Source organism: Anoplopoma fimbria, chromosome 11 (genome assembly GCF_027596085.1).
Source record: "Anoplopoma fimbria isolate UVic2021 breed Golden Eagle Sablefish chromosome 11, Afim_UVic_2022, whole genome shotgun sequence".
Classification (NCBI taxonomy): domain Eukaryota; kingdom Metazoa; phylum Chordata; class Actinopteri; order Perciformes; family Anoplopomatidae; genus Anoplopoma; species Anoplopoma fimbria.
This window is the reverse complement of record NC_072459.1, coordinates 23,649,163-23,666,167: the sequence shown is the minus strand read 5'-3', so window position 1 is coordinate 23,666,167 and position 17,005 is coordinate 23,649,163. Positions and strand designations below refer to the sequence as shown.

The following is a 17,005-nucleotide window of genomic DNA, read 5'->3' as shown; positions in this document are numbered from 1 at the left end:
TAGGGCCAAACTAATCTTTATTTCAACAGCAGCTCTGGACAAATGGGAAGGGATTTGTTAAATGTTGCTATGTATCTCATAGAGAGCAATGCAACTATACATCACTATATCTGCTTAAACTTTATAGTTTTCTCTGCATTTAACGTGGATAACAGCTACAGCTACTGCATATATTAACACAGAACATTACTAGCTGCTGTACTACTACAATGGTAAAAGAGACAAATTATGATAGAAAATTCATCACAGATGTTTGCACTACAGCCTTCACACCTTCGATCAAATCTATCCTGTGGCAAAATTAAAAGCAATGTGGTTAACCAACAATACCACAGAGCGAACGGTGATGCGGCTGTGAGTCCGACACATAACCACACTCACTCCTGCACCTGCTCCGGAGAACTCATCTTAAGCAGACTCACATAGGCAACTACTACAGGTCTGAAAAGATGCGTCTTTCTTTTGTGCTGTGAACTTGAAAATAGCGTTTAACTACAACAAATGCAAGTGTAAATAGCATGAATCTTCCTTTTTTATTTACTTTACCAAATTCCCTCCAGACCAATCACATACCCAGATATCTTTTTGCAGCAATTTCAAACTCATATTATTATACAAATGAAACAGTGGGCTGTAACAGGCAAATCTCAGTAATATTCTTAGATGTGTGAGTTCCCACTACTCTCAGATAGCAATGGCAGAGCTATGACACATTGACCAAATATGTATATATAATACATTGAATTCCCGACAACATGTTTGATGTGAAAGGAAGAGAGTAGTTTTATATTTGAAGGGAACTACGTGCAGATGTGGGATTCAGCGGGGCACCAACGTCATAGCCTCAGTTTTAATCTTTAACATACCACGATTGATAATTTGCTATAACAAAGTAGCTCCTGTGATGTCAGTTTCTGAGCTATCCTCACAGCCTGGCCCTGCTGGGTTGAGTGTGCTTACCTTGTTCAGTGCTCCGGGTTGTTGTGGTCTCATCCCTGCCTGACCCCCGTGTCCCATTTGCTGACTGCCCTGCTGCTGTAGGGTTTCCGCCAACAGATTACTACTGTTACCCATGCCCGCACTGCTAGGGTAACCCATTCTTGGCGACCCATTCATCACCTGGCCACCCATCAGGCCTTGCTGCTGCTGTCCAGTGTTGCCCTTCTGTGCACCCATCATGGCAGCTGCCCGATTGAGTGCTGCCACCCCTCCGACCATCCCAACATGCTGCATTAATCCTTGTTGCTGCTGCTGGCCCTGGGGGGGCATGCCTTGAGGTCCACCAGGGGAGACACCCCCCATCATCCCCATGGAAGCCCCGGGTCCTGTGCTGTTGGAAGTGGGGCCACCTTGCTGTGCTGGTGCTCCAGCACGCAAGAGTTCAGACAGCTGTTTGTGTTTCGTGGCTGCATCCTGGCCTCCCAAACCAAGCCCTCCTCCGAGTCCACCCAGACTGGTATGGAGTTGGCTGACATCCCCTCCGTTGGTCAGACCCAGGTCTGAAGAACTGATGAGTTCGTCTGGGAGGTCATGCTCCAGGTCAAAGAGCGAACCAAAATCTAGGCAGGAAAGAAAGGAACCAAAAAAATGTATCAACTAGAAAAATTGAGATACAGTTCACAGCTCACACAGCTACAATTGTTCAAGATGAATTTAAGTGTACAACGCTGTAATTAGTTTCGTAAACTATGAGGCCTTAATCTGGAGCCCATAGCTGGACAGCCAGTGCAGCATTAGCTGCCTCTCACAGCCTGGACTTCTATCCTGGGCATCAGATTGTGGTTTGATTAGGTGCCAAACACAGAGAGTGAACGCAGTTGGGTCTGGGTGTGAAACCGCAGGAGTAAACACTACAGTACCTAGGTAGGTGTGTGCATTGGATCTATCTACAGTCATGTGGTGCAAAAGCATGAAACAGAAGATGAATCAGAAGTACCAGAAGTCATACCCACTGCAATGGGAGGCAAACTAAAGGGAAACTTGTCTGAGAGTATACTGAAACATGTTAAAATCACAATCATTTTTCTCGAGTAGCCCTTAAATCTAATACAATATTTCAAAAATTAGGGCAGGACTCTTGGTTGTCCCTTCAGTCGGCCCAACACAAACATAACCTGCATGTTTGATTTTGTTTATGGTGGTTTCTAGCGTGTCAACATCTCACAGAATTTTTCCTGAAATAGTATATAGTGTTGATATGTCGTGCCAGTGTTTTACGTCAATGCTTAGGAGCTCAAATACTGGAGGAAATTAAACGTGCATTAAGCTTGAAATTCACATTAACTTACTTATCTTCTGACACAGTTGGAGAGACGGTGGTATGACCACCAATCTTTGCACAGTCTAGTTTTTTGTGTTATGCTATACATATTGAGTTAAAACACCGTCTCAACTAAATATCTAAATCATCATGGTCCTCAGTGTTCCTCGATAAAAGAGCATGCAACAAGAGGAAGTGGCGCAAAGAGTTTAAACTTTCTTGCTCAATACGTGTAAATGAATTCGTCTGCAACAAAAGTTTAATTCACAATAAAGTGACCTGTTTGGAAGCTAACGTTGAGTGTTGAACCATTTTGAAATGTAAACTGCAAAACAAGGTGAAGCGGTGTCGCCGTGCAGTCAGTGGAGGGTTAACACGGAGGGCTTCATCTGTAGTGGAAATGAAGAACTCAGAGTCGAACAAAAACACTTTATAAAAAAAAAAAAAAGGCGTTTCACAGACGGGAGACGAGTTTTGTCTTTTAATTTTAAAGTTACAAAACAGGGCAGATTGACACTCCTCCTCATCTTCTGCTGGCGACACCGCTATAAGCAACTTTACTGAAGTGTCGAACAATAGCAGCTGATGTACAATAGACCACTGAGACAGAGAGGCTAAACACGTGAAGCACCGACACACAAGCCTCACACCGGCTCCCCCGCGGCCGCAGACCGGTCACTGAGCACGGATCAAACACGACTAGAGCCCGGCTCGTTACCGACCACCGGCCGGTCCATTAACCGGTCCCTCTGGCCGGTCCCGGGTGTCTGTAGCTAGTTAGCTCGCCGCTCGGTTACCGTTACTTTCTGCTAAAGCTACTCTGGAAACACGCTTTGTCTGCTCGTTATCGGGTCAGACGGCCTGTGTTTGTGTTTGTGTGTTCTAGTCCCTCCGTTTACTGGACTGTGTTTATCTGAGCAGCGAGGTGAACTAAGCAGACTGCGGTGACTCGACTCTTCCATTGTCTGGTCTGAGAGTTGAGGCTAGTTAGCTTGTTGAGGCTAACGCATCAAAACATCGCTGCAGGAAAGTTGCTCCTGAACCAGCTCAGCACGACGGAACCACAACTACCACAACTACCAGACCCACCCGGGTTATAACACAGACCCGGACACAACCGAGCAAAGCGTGGGTTAGTGAGCTGCAGTAACAGCCGTAGCTCGGTAGTCTCCTCCGGTAAAGCATGCTTATATTTACCGTTTCCATCGCTGGCGGACACGGACAGAGCCGGGGACGACAGCTTGGGCCTCTTGGCTGAAGGCGGGCCGGACTCCAGGACATTATCGGCCATATTTTTGACGAATAAAAAAAAAAAGATGTAGATCCACGGAGGGAAAACGTATTTCCTTTTATCGGCGTCTCCTGATCCCTTTAAGAAGAAAAGGCTGGTCGGTCCCCCACCGCTCCGGGGGACGGAGGAGAAGAGAGCGACGCGGACTGCTGCTGAAGAGTCTCTCTCTCTCTCTCTCCTTCTCTCTCTCTATGTCTCTCTCTCTCTCTCTCTCTAGATATCAGCCCCCCTCCCCTGTCGGAGATGTAGTTTCTTCACAGATTGAACAGGAGGAGGTGGAAGGTGGAGTCGGCCCTCATGCAGCCTCCTCTGCGACACAGAACATGTCCCTGGATCCGTCCTCCGTGCTGCTCTCCGTCCTGCCCGCCATAGTCGGCGGAGAAACCTCGTATTTGTTGTGTAACCCGGTGGAGAGACTCACGGACACGTTAATTATTACCCCCGTGTTCACTTCATGCAACAGTTCTGAGATCCTCGGTTTCCTTTAACGCGTCTCTCACCTGCCCAGACATCTCATGCCACCTCCTTTAGTTAAGACACCGAGCAGTGGAGACACAGTGCTCTCAGGTGCAATGCTGAGATATATGAAAGAAGAAAGGGGGAGAAACTTGCATTGGCTTAACAGTTAAGTGAATAGTTCTGCAGACAGATGAAAATGGATCGAGTCCCACTACACATGCATGACCGTACACATCCATGCATGCCTGTCTCTCTGCATGCTGTGCTGTGTCTCAGTGTGGGAGCATGCAGGGCACCGGGTCCGACAGAACAGACTCGTATTTGCACATTTGGCTGTTGCAACCCTCTCTGTGAGCACACCTATCGCAGGAGAGGGAATTGGCAAAAGGTTGGGAAAAAAAAAATCTTGTCAGAAATCACTGCTCTGTCGTGCAATCGATGGTGATGCAGGTTTGTGACATTAGTTCTTGTGGGCAGTCACAGAACCAATCAGCAGATTGATCCAATTAGTTTTTATTGAGACGATCCGCGGGGTGACTTCTGTTGAGGCTCTTCAGACCTCAAGAGTGACAAAAATACATGTTTAACAACCCAACACTGTGTTACTCACTGCTTATGTGATGTGTTGTTCATGCAAGTGAGGGAGAAAGAAAGAAAAAAAAAAAAAAAGGAAAGACGTGAAGCCAAAAAAAAAAAAAAAAAAAAAAAAAAAAAAAAAAAAAAAAAAAGAACCCAGAGCTCAACAAGGGCGAGATGAGATTTAAACAAACGACGATGGTCGCAGAGAAACGAGGCTATTTGAGAAGCGGAACGCTTTCTGCTCGACACCCTTAAAAGATGTTCGCATTGACTCTTTGTGAGGAGAATGCCCCCCTCGTCTCTTTAAACACGGCTTTCTCTCCACCTCCCTTCTGCCCGGCAGCGGTTTATTTATATAATTGTCTCTGCGGATCCTCGGCTTCCTCCGCGGACACACACTGGTTCTTCATGGTGTTCGCAGGCTTCTCCTCGCTTGTGATTCAGCTCTTCCGCCTCTCTTCACCCCTTCCTTGGATTTTCCGGAGTATTTCCTCATGCATCCACACACATATGTATGTTTATATATATATATATATATTTATCACCGGCTCGGTGTCCCTGCTCGTCTTATCTGTTGTGAAGCCTCCTCTGGACACAGGACGGACCACTCTTCTCTCCGGTGGTTCCGTGGTGCTGCCGGAGTGAGTCGCTCCTTCTCTCGGTTATCTCCTCCTGTTTCTGACGGTCCGTCCGCACAAACAAAATGGCGGCTTGTTGTTTCTGCTCCTCTGATACGGGGGGAGGGTTGAGGTACAGCAACATTAGGCGTGAAGGGGAGGAGGAGGAGGAGGAGGAGGAGGGAGGAGGAGAGGGGAGGCTGTCTTCGTCGGTGTTCGGGATCTTCCGGAAAACCGGTTCCGCGTTCGGTCGGCAGTGCTCGGTTTGAATCTGTAGGGGACAGTGGCGCTCCACCTCCTCCACCTCCTCCACCTCCTCCTCCTCCTCCTCTGCCGGATGCGTTATAACTACACTACACTACACTACATTACATTACATTACATTACATATCATTACATTACAGTCATTCATCAGTGTTCAGCTGACTCCTTTCACTCAGTACAGCGGTACAGCTTTGAGGCACTTGTGCTTTTCTTGAATATATACATTGTATGCTACTTTATAGATTTACTCTACAACATTTTAGTAGGAAATACTATGCTACATTTACTTAAAGCTATACTGTTGTGCAGATGATCATTTAAAACATCTGATCTATTATTGTAATGTTATACTGTTATAATTTAAACTACCTAGCAGTTAAAAAGTATGACATTTATAAAAAAAATCATCATAACCATGAAATGTTTACATGTGAATGCATTAATATAAATACTTCAATAAAGTAACAATGATAAAAGAGCAATTGTACATGATTACTTTTACATTCAATATTTTTCTCATAATAGTAAAATTTGAAATGCTGGACTTTTACTTGTGATGGACTATTTCTGGTATTACTACTTTAATCAAGTATAGGGGCCTGCATACTTCAGTACATTTTCCTGCTACAAATTTCCTCAGCACATTTTTTGAAACTTTGTTGCAATTTTCAGAATTTGACATGCAATCATCACCAGTGACGGTGTTCAGAGCCTTGACCACTGTTTAAAAATAATCCATTACTTACAGCAGTGTTAAATGTTTCTCAGGATACAATATGCAAGTATTCTCAGCAGTCGTGCAAAATGTACTTTAGGTATCAACTGTAAAAATACTCAAATGAGAGAAATGGCCCCTGTGAGTGTTGCTGTTGCACTAAACTGCATTGCACCACTGATCATCACATCAGCTTATACGAAGCTGTACAACACCATTTATTCATCTTTAACTGGAAACATTTTACTTTTGTGTCAAAAGGGAATAAATTAGTCAAAAGCATCCATTTATTTTTCCCCAGTTAAAAGTTTTTTTAGTTTTTCCGTATCCGCTGCGAGGGTCCAAGGACAGATGGTTTTGTATGCTGTACAGATTTTAAAGCCCCCTGAGGCAAATGTGTGATATTGGGCTCAAATAAAAATCTGTCTCGACAACCCTGACACCAAAATAGTTGCAATAGAGTATTTTCATTTCAAAAGATTAACTGATGGACACAAGACGTGTCCTTCACTGAAAAGTCCATTCTCACTGTATGTGACCTGGAGGCTTCAAGTTTCCAATTCACAGTTGTGCAGCTTCATATCAACCCAACCATTGGCCTCAAAACTAGTTGTGAGATCACAATGTCATGTTCATACATGCACCTCTTTAACTGGTGTTAAGGGTCAGCACAGAGACACTTTTTCACCTTCAGAAGATGAATGTGAAAACCGCTTTCTGGTGTCAAAACTCTGCATGGATGGTAAACCAGGTGTGTCCCCCCTTTTGAGAAAAATGAAAACCATTAAAACATCAGTGTAATCATTTGAGAATTTCACATGTTAATAAAAGTAATTTTCATTCAAGGGTTGTGCCAAAGCAACTTATAATAACACAGCGGAAGTCATTTCAACATCATGGAGTACACCTAATATGGCAAATCGTGTGACATACAAAAAAAACATCTGTCACTTTGACTTAAGAGCCCCTCTTACATATAGTTCACACATCCAGTACCTTTAAAAAGTATTCACGCACACTTGCTTGCATACGTCTTTAACACCTTCCCAGTCAGTATTTAATAGATATTTGGCAGCAAATACAGATTATTTTTAGATATTTTGTGACTTAGAAGAGTTCTTATATCTATCCCAACTTGGGCTTTAAAATCAACTTTTTGATGAGTTGCTTGGAGCGTTCCCGGTTAATGTTTTATCACTATCCTGACTCACCAAAAGATCCGGGTGTATTAATACTACGATCAACTGAAACCCTTTGACTGCACACAGGTGATCTCTATATAACGAATTATGCGACTTCTATGCCTCTTTTACCCATTGATTTGTACTTTGTTTCATTCTGACATTAAATGTTCCTTTTCTTTGACATTAAACCCAAAAGCTACATTAAATCTTCGATTCAAAGTTACGTTGTAATGGATAATGTATACGAAAACCAAATCACCTATCAGACACAGAGCATCATGGGTAACTGTCTCCCTGGACAAACTTATTACTAATAGTCCACACTGAGCTTGAGTATGCTTAATACTGAGAGAAAAAACAAAACGTCTGTAATGCTAGATGCTTAACTTGTTTAACCAGTCACTTGTTTACTTAGGCTGTCAGTCATTTTGTGCTGAGCAGGTATCAGTACAGTCAATTTGTCTGCTCTTGTTTGCTGGAAATGGTTGCAAACAGTTGTATTCTGGAGGGTCGGTGAGAGCCATGGCTGGATTATCAACAAGCTGCCCCAAGCATCTAAACCCTCAGGGCCCGAAAATGCTGCATGTTTACTGTGACTCTATTGATTTGTGATATTTAGTTGGAAATATGTGGGGGGATATGCACCATTAAAGCACAATATAAACTTCTGGAAATTCCTGAATTAACTTGCATTGAATTATATTACCATAAAATTGACACACAGCAAACATGGTACTGGTTGGTCCCTGGGCAAAACATAATTAAGAAGCCATGTGTAGTTAATGTACAAAGAGTGAAGGAACAGCACCAACATGACAGCAGGTTGATCCAGCTGTGGTGAGCCAGCCAATCAGAAACAAGCATCTTCAGTAGCTGTGGTATTAGAACACAGTAATCTACAGACAGTTTCTTGCCTCTGTGTAGTGTCGGTTAAATTATCCACAAATACTATGAGTTACAGTGTCATTTCATTTTTAAAAGGTTGAATTTTTCAGACTCCCCTTTGGCACTTTGAGCATTGTAGTCCACCCATTATGTCTTAAAACTTAAAATCAGACTCCAGCTACTAGCCTACATTAATTTACTTGTTTCTATGTGTTATTTCAGCAAAAAGGAAATAAAATGCATGTATTTGTTATGAAAAGGAGAGAATTAGATCTTTTTAATACACAAACAGCATCGTAAAAAAAAGAGATCACAATCCTCTCTCTGCCTAAAAGACAAAATCCCCACGCACATACACAACTATATGCATAAACTCTTTTCATTGTACACTTTTAAAGCCATTTCCATATGCTGGTGTAAAAATTGCAATTATTCCAGGTTTGTCAGGGTGCAGCGGTTTAAGACAGGTTCATCTTAATTCATCACTTGTGTGTACTAACATGGTCTGTTTATTTGACATGCCCTGGTCCTTCCTGCAGCTCAGTGAGTGAATGTTCAGCATCTGAACTAAGAAATGATGATCTGTGTGTAAGAAACAAATGAAGTGTTTGTACGTTGGCCTAAAAAACATTTTGGAATGAGACAAAAAACAAATAATTATATCCTGGTTTGCCACGATTGTGGCAATTCTGGAAAACTTGGCATGGAGAAAATAGGTTTTAAGAATGAAAATGCTTCCATGGGTGTTGGATCCAAACACTGGGGCTTCAGCTGAAAATATACTTGATTATGGTTCAGCGTTTGATTTCACCCACTAATAGCACCATCACAACACTAGAAGGATGTATTATACATTTAGTTGGACAACGAACTATGATCTTTCAACATTTTTGAGGCCTTACTGAGACTCAAAACCAGAGTCTTGCAGTGTTTCACGCACCTGGGCCCCGAGCCTGTTGATCTCATCACCATGGAGACCGTTGTAGAAGCACAGCACTCAGTCTGCCATCGATGTGGTGGCTCACTTGTCCGTCTCTCCCTGCCCTATCTCTGGGCACAGGCCTTCTCTACGTCAGCGATGGTCTTTGGTGCGTCACAGGACAGAATCAGAGGGCTTCCCTTGTCTCGAATCACCACATCGTCCTCAATCCTGACGCCCAGGCCGCGGAAACGCTCTGGCACCTGGTCATTGTCCTGGCTGATGTACAACCCTGCGACAATAGGAGGAGTAAAGTGGAAAATTGTTGAAAGCAAAAACAAATGTGAAACATAAAAGAGAATGCAGAGTAGATCATGTGTAGTGAGTGGCTGTTCCTGATGCATTATGGATTTTTAAAATCTAATTTCACCCAGACTCTTGATAAACACAGCCATAGCTGCACATCTTGAGGGAAAAACAAAGAAGTAAAGGGTATTGACCATACGAGTTAGTCTCTACCTGGTTCTATAGTGATGACCATTCCTGGCTGTAGAGGTTGGGAGCGGGACAGATCAGGAGTGTCGTGGACGTCCATTCCAAGATAATGCCCAACGTGGTGGGGGCAGTACCGCCGTGCAGCCTGGGATAAGCATAATTAAAGCTTTAAGCAGTTGTTTAGAAGTTTGCAGTTGCCCCTGCTTGTATGAAGTTCTCTCATCAATCAGTCAGCCAACAGGGTATTTTTGATTCTTTCTTTTTTTTTTTTTTTTTTTTTAAGAGAAACCAGTTGAGTAAATTTACATTTCATTTTGGTTTGGTTTGCTTGTTTTATTTCCCTGAAAATAGCCACTGCAGGAAAGGAATGCCTCCGTTATACAACGTTCACCGAGCATATTGCTTTTCATGGACGCTGCTTTTGATTTACATTAGCAATAAGTGCATTAACACCAGTAAATGGCAGATATGAATATGATTTTGGGCTTCTTTATTTATTAAAGAATCTTCGTTCCTTTAAACTTAACGAGCAGCTGAATGTTCTGATCCGGGAAACATAACTTTCTTGTACAGTAAATAATTTGCAACTCAGCTTGAGAAATGATGTTACTGGCAGCAACTTTGTTTTCCAAAAGCCAAGAGTTGCTTATTTGTTTTCATGAAATCGCTCTTCATTTGAAAGGTCTACCATTCGGAACTCATTCTCCCTCTATTTCTCTCATTATTACCTTTAGTACATCAGCATCACTGGTGCTGGACTTGACGATGCCTAGCTGCCGGAGCTGTCGGCCCAACAGAGCCAGCATGGTGCTGTAGATGTGATCCAGACTGACGCCCGGGGAGCACAGAGACAAACAGGAGCGCTGGACCTCCAGGACGGCCTCGTACAGCTCAGCCTGGGCCGGGCTGAATCTGGTATGAAGGAGATGGGTGCAGCACACAGTTCAGGTGTGTTTGTAGTCTGTCACTGGAATAATTCTCAAAAACACCTACTTAAAAAAGGCCCTAAAATCTAGAGACATGGGAGATTTAAAAAAAAAACGAACGTGTAAATGTATAAAGCTTACGAGACATAATACCTCCTGAAAATATCTAATGAGGAAATGATCTGAGAGTGATGCGCATGTTCAATAAACAAAAGGTGAGGATTAATGTTGAGAAAGTAAAAAAGATTTCAGTTTAAGGTCTGCAAGTAAAAAAAGATTTCAGTTTAAGGTCTGCATTCAGAAAACAATCATAGTGAAGAATTTGTAACACACTTTGCAAGTTTCTACATACAAATGCACAGATATTCTTTATCAACAATGTTTTCTTTGAGCAGCAGAACTTATTGTTTAAGTCTACTTTGTCAAACTTACTTTCCATTCACTGGCCATGTTCGAGTGATATCACTGACGTAACCAAAGTATTCACAACCACCATCAAGCAGCACCATTTCACCATCCTGATGGAAGAGAGAAAGAGGGGGAAGTATAATGAGTCAGTCATTACGTCACATACATAACCAATTTCAGAATAAAAAGAACAGATCCATTAGCACATTCGACTCCTTCCTTTACCTTGATAATCTGGTTGTTGTTTATGTAGTGCAGAGTATTGGCTCGATTCCCTCCAGCTACAACAGGGGGATAGGCCAGGAAGTTGGCGCCATGGATACGATTCTCAAAATCAAACTGAAAGATTAACATAGGATTTGATTTATTTATTTCCAAAAAGCCTTGTGAGCATCATGTTTACTGTCACCTCTACTGTCCAACTTCTGGGAAAACTGTTTTCTTAAATTTGCAGTCACTTCAAACTGGAACTATGAAAACAAATATCTAATTGATATATCTAACTAATATCTGCCAAATAGAGAGCGGAGACATCAAACCTAAATATTGATTTGCCTCTAGTTATATGTAAATAAAATATATAAATTTGATAAACTGACATCTTGGTAATAAGCTAAATTATTCAACGTAAATTAAGGAGGCCGTAGCGATTGTTAATTTCATCAGGAAGATCATGATGGAGAAAAAATACCCCAGCTAAACTTCTGCCAATTAGGTTGGAGAGATATGTAAATATTTTCAGTTACCTTAGCAAATAGCACAGCCTCATCCACGTCACCTTGTGACAGAGCCATTGTCCTCCTAAAAGCCTGAAAGACATGGACTTGAGTTAATTCAATTCAATTCAGTTTATTTTGTAGAGCCCAGAATCACAAATTACAAATTTGCCTCAGAGGGCTTTACAATCTGTACACATGCGACATCCTCTGTCCTTCCCTCACATCCTCTGTCCTTACACCCTCACATCCTCTGTCCTTCCCTCACATCGGCACAGGAAAAACTCCCCTAAAAACCCCTTTAACAGGGAGAAAAAAGGAAGAAACCTCTGGGAGAACGACAGAGGAGGGATCCTTCTCCCAGGATGGACAGAATGCAATAGATGTCATGTGTACAGAATGAACAGCATAACAGAGATACACACATTCAATGTATATGACATAAATGATTCATATAATAAGACTACTTATAATAACAGCAGCAATTATTACAGTAGAATTATAGTTATGAAAATAGGGATAGTAATGTAGTTAGAGTGACTTCCCTGTAATCTAATCTTAAAAAGTGTGAAGAGGTATCGCTATATAACAGTACAAGAAAATGCATCTCTGTTTGCAGGCACTTATTGGTAATTTTGAGTTTTCTTCTTTCTGCTAAGTCTTGAAATTTAAATAAATACATTGGTAGGAAACGAACACTGAGAAACAGCTAAATGAACTCTATTTCTATTTCCATAAAATATTTTATTCTGAATTTGCAGACAAGCCGAATACAAATCTGAAAATACAAAGGTTGTTGACTCAGAATGTAGACTAGAAACATTTCCTCCGTCTTCATTTCTTAAACCTTTGGTGCTCCTTCCTCTTAATAGGTGGGGATGTGCCTGACTGGTCAGTAATCTAAGAACCCAACTTCCTTTAACAAATTATAAACTTTTATAAAGTTGACACTAAGTAATTTAAACACCAACCTGTGCAGTGATGTGACCTGCTTCTTGCATGAGCGCCACCTCTGCTGAGCTCTTGAGGGCCCTTAGAGAGTGGATGAGGGGCCTGAGAGAGTGCGGCACCGGGCCCGCCTCTAACACGGGACCCACGTGAGCCTGGTGGAGCTGAGGGTGGGCGGGCTGAGAACTGTCGTACCACAGCACAGTGCCTGAAAGAGGATTGGAGTAGAGAGAAAATGGTAACAGTGAAGATAAGTATCCAAATACGGTAGTTAGCAGTCAAATGTCAGCTCCTGTTTTTTATTTTTTATATCACAGTTCAACACAGGTCAACCTCTAAATGAAAGATGATTTGCCACTTAATCCACAATGCATTAGCCATTGGAGTTCATTGTTTATTAAGCATTTCCAAAAGGAAAAAAACTAAAGGAAAAGAGCGAGGAATGGATTGAACAGTGCGTCTGTCTGCTTTAACGTCTCCTGCTAACGTTTGCATGCCTGGGTACCGAGCTTACTATCTACAGGAGTAACTTCATGTTAATTCAAGGAAAGGCACAAGCTATTAGCTAACAACATTACATATCTGGGTTTACAGGTTACATTAGGAAAAAACTTGAAACTGGAAAATCCATCGTCGGAGCAAGATATTACATATATTATTAGTCTAAGGTTACTATTCTGTCCTGTTCTTAATTTGGTTTAGAGGACTCAAGACAAAATTGTGTAAAATAAAGTCAGATAAGCAAGATATGTTATTTCTCATCCTAAATTCCTTTTGTCCTGTAAAAGAGAGACTTTCTGTTTGTATTAAAATCAAAGCATAGATCTAACCTTTGTGCTGCTTGTCCAAGTATGCTTTTCTATATTAAGATATGCAACCTTCCAAGGGTTTCGTCGGAGTAAATAACATACTGGCCAAACTAACTCTACAATGCAATACACATCTAATACAGCCCCTGGTGAGTATTCTGACTTTTTGCCTGGGATGTAGCTCTAGCCTCTGCCTTTTAGCATTAGCTACATATTGTTTGTAGCCACATGTAGATACTTAAGACCCTTATACACTGTAAACATTAAAAAGTCAGCTGGATATGGAGGTTTCAATCCACTCACAGAGTTTTAGTCTTGGCATTAGCTTACGCTTGCTAGCCACAGCTCATAAAATCTGCTAGCTACCGACACCATTTTAATCGATTAAACCCAACGGCCATTGGCTGGAAATGAGAAAAAGACTTTTGTTTAATTCTGTGTCAGATTGACGACAAATTGTTAAACAAATAACTATGAATGTGGAGTGGTAAATCTGCCACTGTTACTATTCTAAGCTGAATATGTGCAGTGCTAGTAGTGTTGTCACAATACTGGAATTTCTAATTTTGAAACAATACTTAAAAATATCAATAATCTATACCATTTTAAATAAAACATGGAAAAATCTACACAACATGGAGGAATATTTTAGATAAAAATTAAAAGAAAAATATCAGTGTGTGTGTGTCAACAATCTGTCGGATAGAAGGCGGAGCAGAAAGTGCAGCTGGTGCCTGTGTATCGATACTGACAAAATTAGTATTGAATCATTTCAGATATAGGTATTGATACTTATATTATTTTGTTATTTCTGACAACACAAAATGCTAGAACAGAAAGCTTGACAGGCGTTGCGACAGTAAACAAGAGCGGCGGGACTTAACAAACACTCTCATCCACCCACCTTTAAGGCTCTTGAGCACAACACCCAGTTCCTCTATGCTATGGACTCTCTCTATGCCGGTCAGAGCAGCCGCCCCGTCCTTCCCTGACCGGGGCCCGTCCCACAGCTCTCTCCCCGGGTCTCTGCGGGAGACAAACAAGATGGCCTGGTCTGGTCGTCCTTTCCCATAAAGAACCATGGCACTGTCAGGCTCGAGGATGCCGCTGAGGTAGAGGAAATCCTGGGGAACATTCGGCTCCAGGTTAGTTGACAAATCCTCGCTAAAATTGCAAACAGTATTCCTATTAACTCTCCTTTATAACTGAAGTTCACGTCTTCACATAATATAAAATAAGATGTTGCTGTTGTGTTCTTTCCTGTTACACATAAAAACCCACTAAGGCAAAAATAATAAAGATCATAAAGAAAATATGAATTGAGACAAAACCTGCACCTGGTTCTGGTGGAAGGGATAAGGGATGTCATTGGTCATGTAGCGGGTTGGATGGGACAACACGATGGCCACATGGGTGCTGGAGGAGGCTGAGGGTCCCAGCCTGTCCGACTGGGCCTCGATAAGTGAGGCCAGTCTGTGTCTGCGGAGCTCGTATTCTGTTTGGCTCAGGCCCGGGGTCACCTCACCTGGGGAGCAGAGATTACACATGTGGTGCTTCAGTGTTAAAACAACAGCTCATCGCCTATACTTCCACTGCACACTTCTATCTGTCTACTTGATGTGTTCTTATTATATCTTCATGTCACATGCAGTGTAGAGTATTGAGTGAACTGAAAGGAGAAAACCGCAGTAGTTTTCAGTGTTCTACAATGGCAACTACTGCGATTGAATCCTAAATAGATAAATAAATAAATATGGAGCCTGTTTCAAGTTTCCCCTAAAAAGAAGTGTTCATGTACTGGTCCAGCATTCCATTGCTGACAATACTCACCATGTTTGATGAGGTGTGGATGAGTGAAAGGGCTGGGCTGGCCCAGGTACCGGGGTGGGACCGTCTTTGGTTTTAAACCTCCTAGTTTCACAGATATGTTTCTGTACGGGCACCAAACACATCCTACACACAGAAACACAACACAGACAGCAAAAACACTCTTGAACTGGGCACCAACACAATGCAAGTTTTATCTGCATTCAACGGATGTTTTACAGAGTAGAACTTCGCAAATGGAGGATTTTAGCTTCTCACAGATGTACAGTACCACCATGGTGACAGTATCAGCATGGTGACAGTACCACCATGCTGTGTGTGCTGGCTGATCACAGACAATACACTGCAGCTAGTGGAGCAGCAGTGTACAGTAGCTTACAATGTGTTAAAGTTGTACTGAAGCAGAGACTCGACGTAACAACACCGGCCTGGGCTCACCTGGACTGCTGTGTCTCGGGGGCAGCAGCCTGGCAGCACACCTGAGCACAGTGCTGGTGGAGGTCAACATAGCTGCTGAGGCTGGAGGACAGGTTCAGTCAGAGCATGTCGCTGTAGACGAGAGGAAACAGTCAATGGAGGAGGACAGAGTCGTCAACTATGGCTTGCTATTGACGGAGACGAGTAGAGGAGTGCTGCTGTAACTTACCGACGTTAGAGTCTCCTCACACGTTCCTCTCCTCGGCTGACAGCTAGCCTCGTTAGCCTCGTTAGCTTCATGCCCCCATGTTCCGTAATGGCGCTGGTGGGAATTCGCTGCCCTGAGTCTGGCTTCCCAGGCAGAGGCGCTTAATCCCGCCTCCTTTGCTACGATTGGCAGATTAAAGGTTTCTTCAACCAGCGTGTTGGATACATTACTGCCTCCAGATATTATGTTTGTTTAATAAATAAATATATGTTGTCTTTTTGCATAGGTTGTCTTTCTTTTTCAGACTGATTACAATGCATTATTACATACTGCCTTCCTACTATATTTAAATTGGGTTGCTCATTTGCATGAATAGACTTACACACCTTGTTGAATCAGTCTGTAATGTCCTTTGTGTGGTGCTTTTTAAAGGACCGTATCAGTGTTTGTATTCTTTTAGCCTATTCAGGGCCCTTTGCTCCCCACCAATACATTAACATATATATTATATACATATGTTCCTATTGTCCAGACAACCTATTTGTTTAATACTAGTCTATACAGTATGAAAACCCACTTCTTCACAGATCACAAGGACTGGAATGTAACTGAGTACATATCAAGTATATATATATATGTATATATTTGTAAATATATGATGAGTTTATAAGATAGGATGCATTATTGTACATAGATTAAATTACTGTGTGTATATATATATATATATATATATATATATATATATATATATATATATATATATATATATATATATATAAATTAGCTTCACTTCCTCGACCAAGTAAAACAGTAACATTTTGCTTTTTTTTTTTACTGTTATTGCATCAGTAATAATAATCCAATAATATAATGTATAAAAGTTAGAGTCACAGTGGACTTTTTTCTTACAATTGAGCATTTTCATATTGCATTATTGCTACTTTTACTTAAGTTAATGACCTGTATTCCTCACCCTGCTCAGCAGTGTCTGATTTATACTCTTTTGAGATAATACTCCAGCAGATGTTATGCGTCCTTAAAGCTGCCTGGAAGCCCGAACTCGGGGCTACACGTGACC

At 41.9% G+C, this 17,005-nt stretch overlaps 2 protein-coding genes across 4 annotated transcripts in view; both read right to left on the bottom strand.

The window, feature by feature from the left end:
• Positions 1 to 4,669, bottom strand: part of ep300b (E1A binding protein p300 b) — a 34,675-nt gene extending 30,006 nt beyond the window's left edge. Inside the window, 2 exon segments of the mRNA XM_054608332.1 lie at positions 961 to 1,559; positions 3,458 to 4,669. Coding sequence (XP_054464307.1) covers positions 961 to 1,559; positions 3,458 to 3,551 — 693 coding nt within the window. The 5' untranslated portion in view covers positions 3,552 to 4,669.
• A 1,293-nt stretch (positions 4,670 to 5,962) lies between these two features.
• xpnpep3 (X-prolyl aminopeptidase 3, mitochondrial) lies at positions 5,963 to 16,937 on the bottom strand. 3 transcript variants are annotated; one of them, XR_008531590.1, is made up of 13 exons: positions 15,949 to 16,274; positions 15,741 to 15,851; positions 15,306 to 15,428; positions 14,813 to 15,000; positions 14,380 to 14,599; positions 12,690 to 12,874; positions 11,749 to 11,811; positions 11,228 to 11,341; positions 11,027 to 11,112; positions 10,397 to 10,580; positions 9,693 to 9,813; positions 9,195 to 9,465; positions 5,963 to 6,947 (listed from the first exon to the last, which is right to left on the bottom strand). XR_008531590.1 is itself a non-coding variant. In XM_054607160.1 (13 exons), the coding sequence occupies exons 3-13, from the start codon at positions 15,808 to 15,810 to the stop codon at positions 9,299 to 9,301; spliced, it is 1,521 nt and encodes a 506-aa protein (XP_054463135.1). In that variant the 5' UTR covers positions 15,811 to 15,851; positions 15,949 to 16,106; positions 16,888 to 16,937; the 3' UTR covers positions 6,966 to 9,298. The 3 variants fall into 3 exon arrangements, 1 of the variants encoding a protein (XP_054463135.1); XR_008531591.1 differs by lacking the exon at positions 5,963 to 6,947 and adding an exon at positions 6,963 to 8,836; XM_054607160.1 differs by lacking the exon at positions 5,963 to 6,947 and adding an exon at positions 16,888 to 16,937 and having other exon boundaries at positions 6,966 to 9,465; positions 15,949 to 16,106.
• Positions 16,938 to 17,005: the final 68 nt, after the last annotated feature.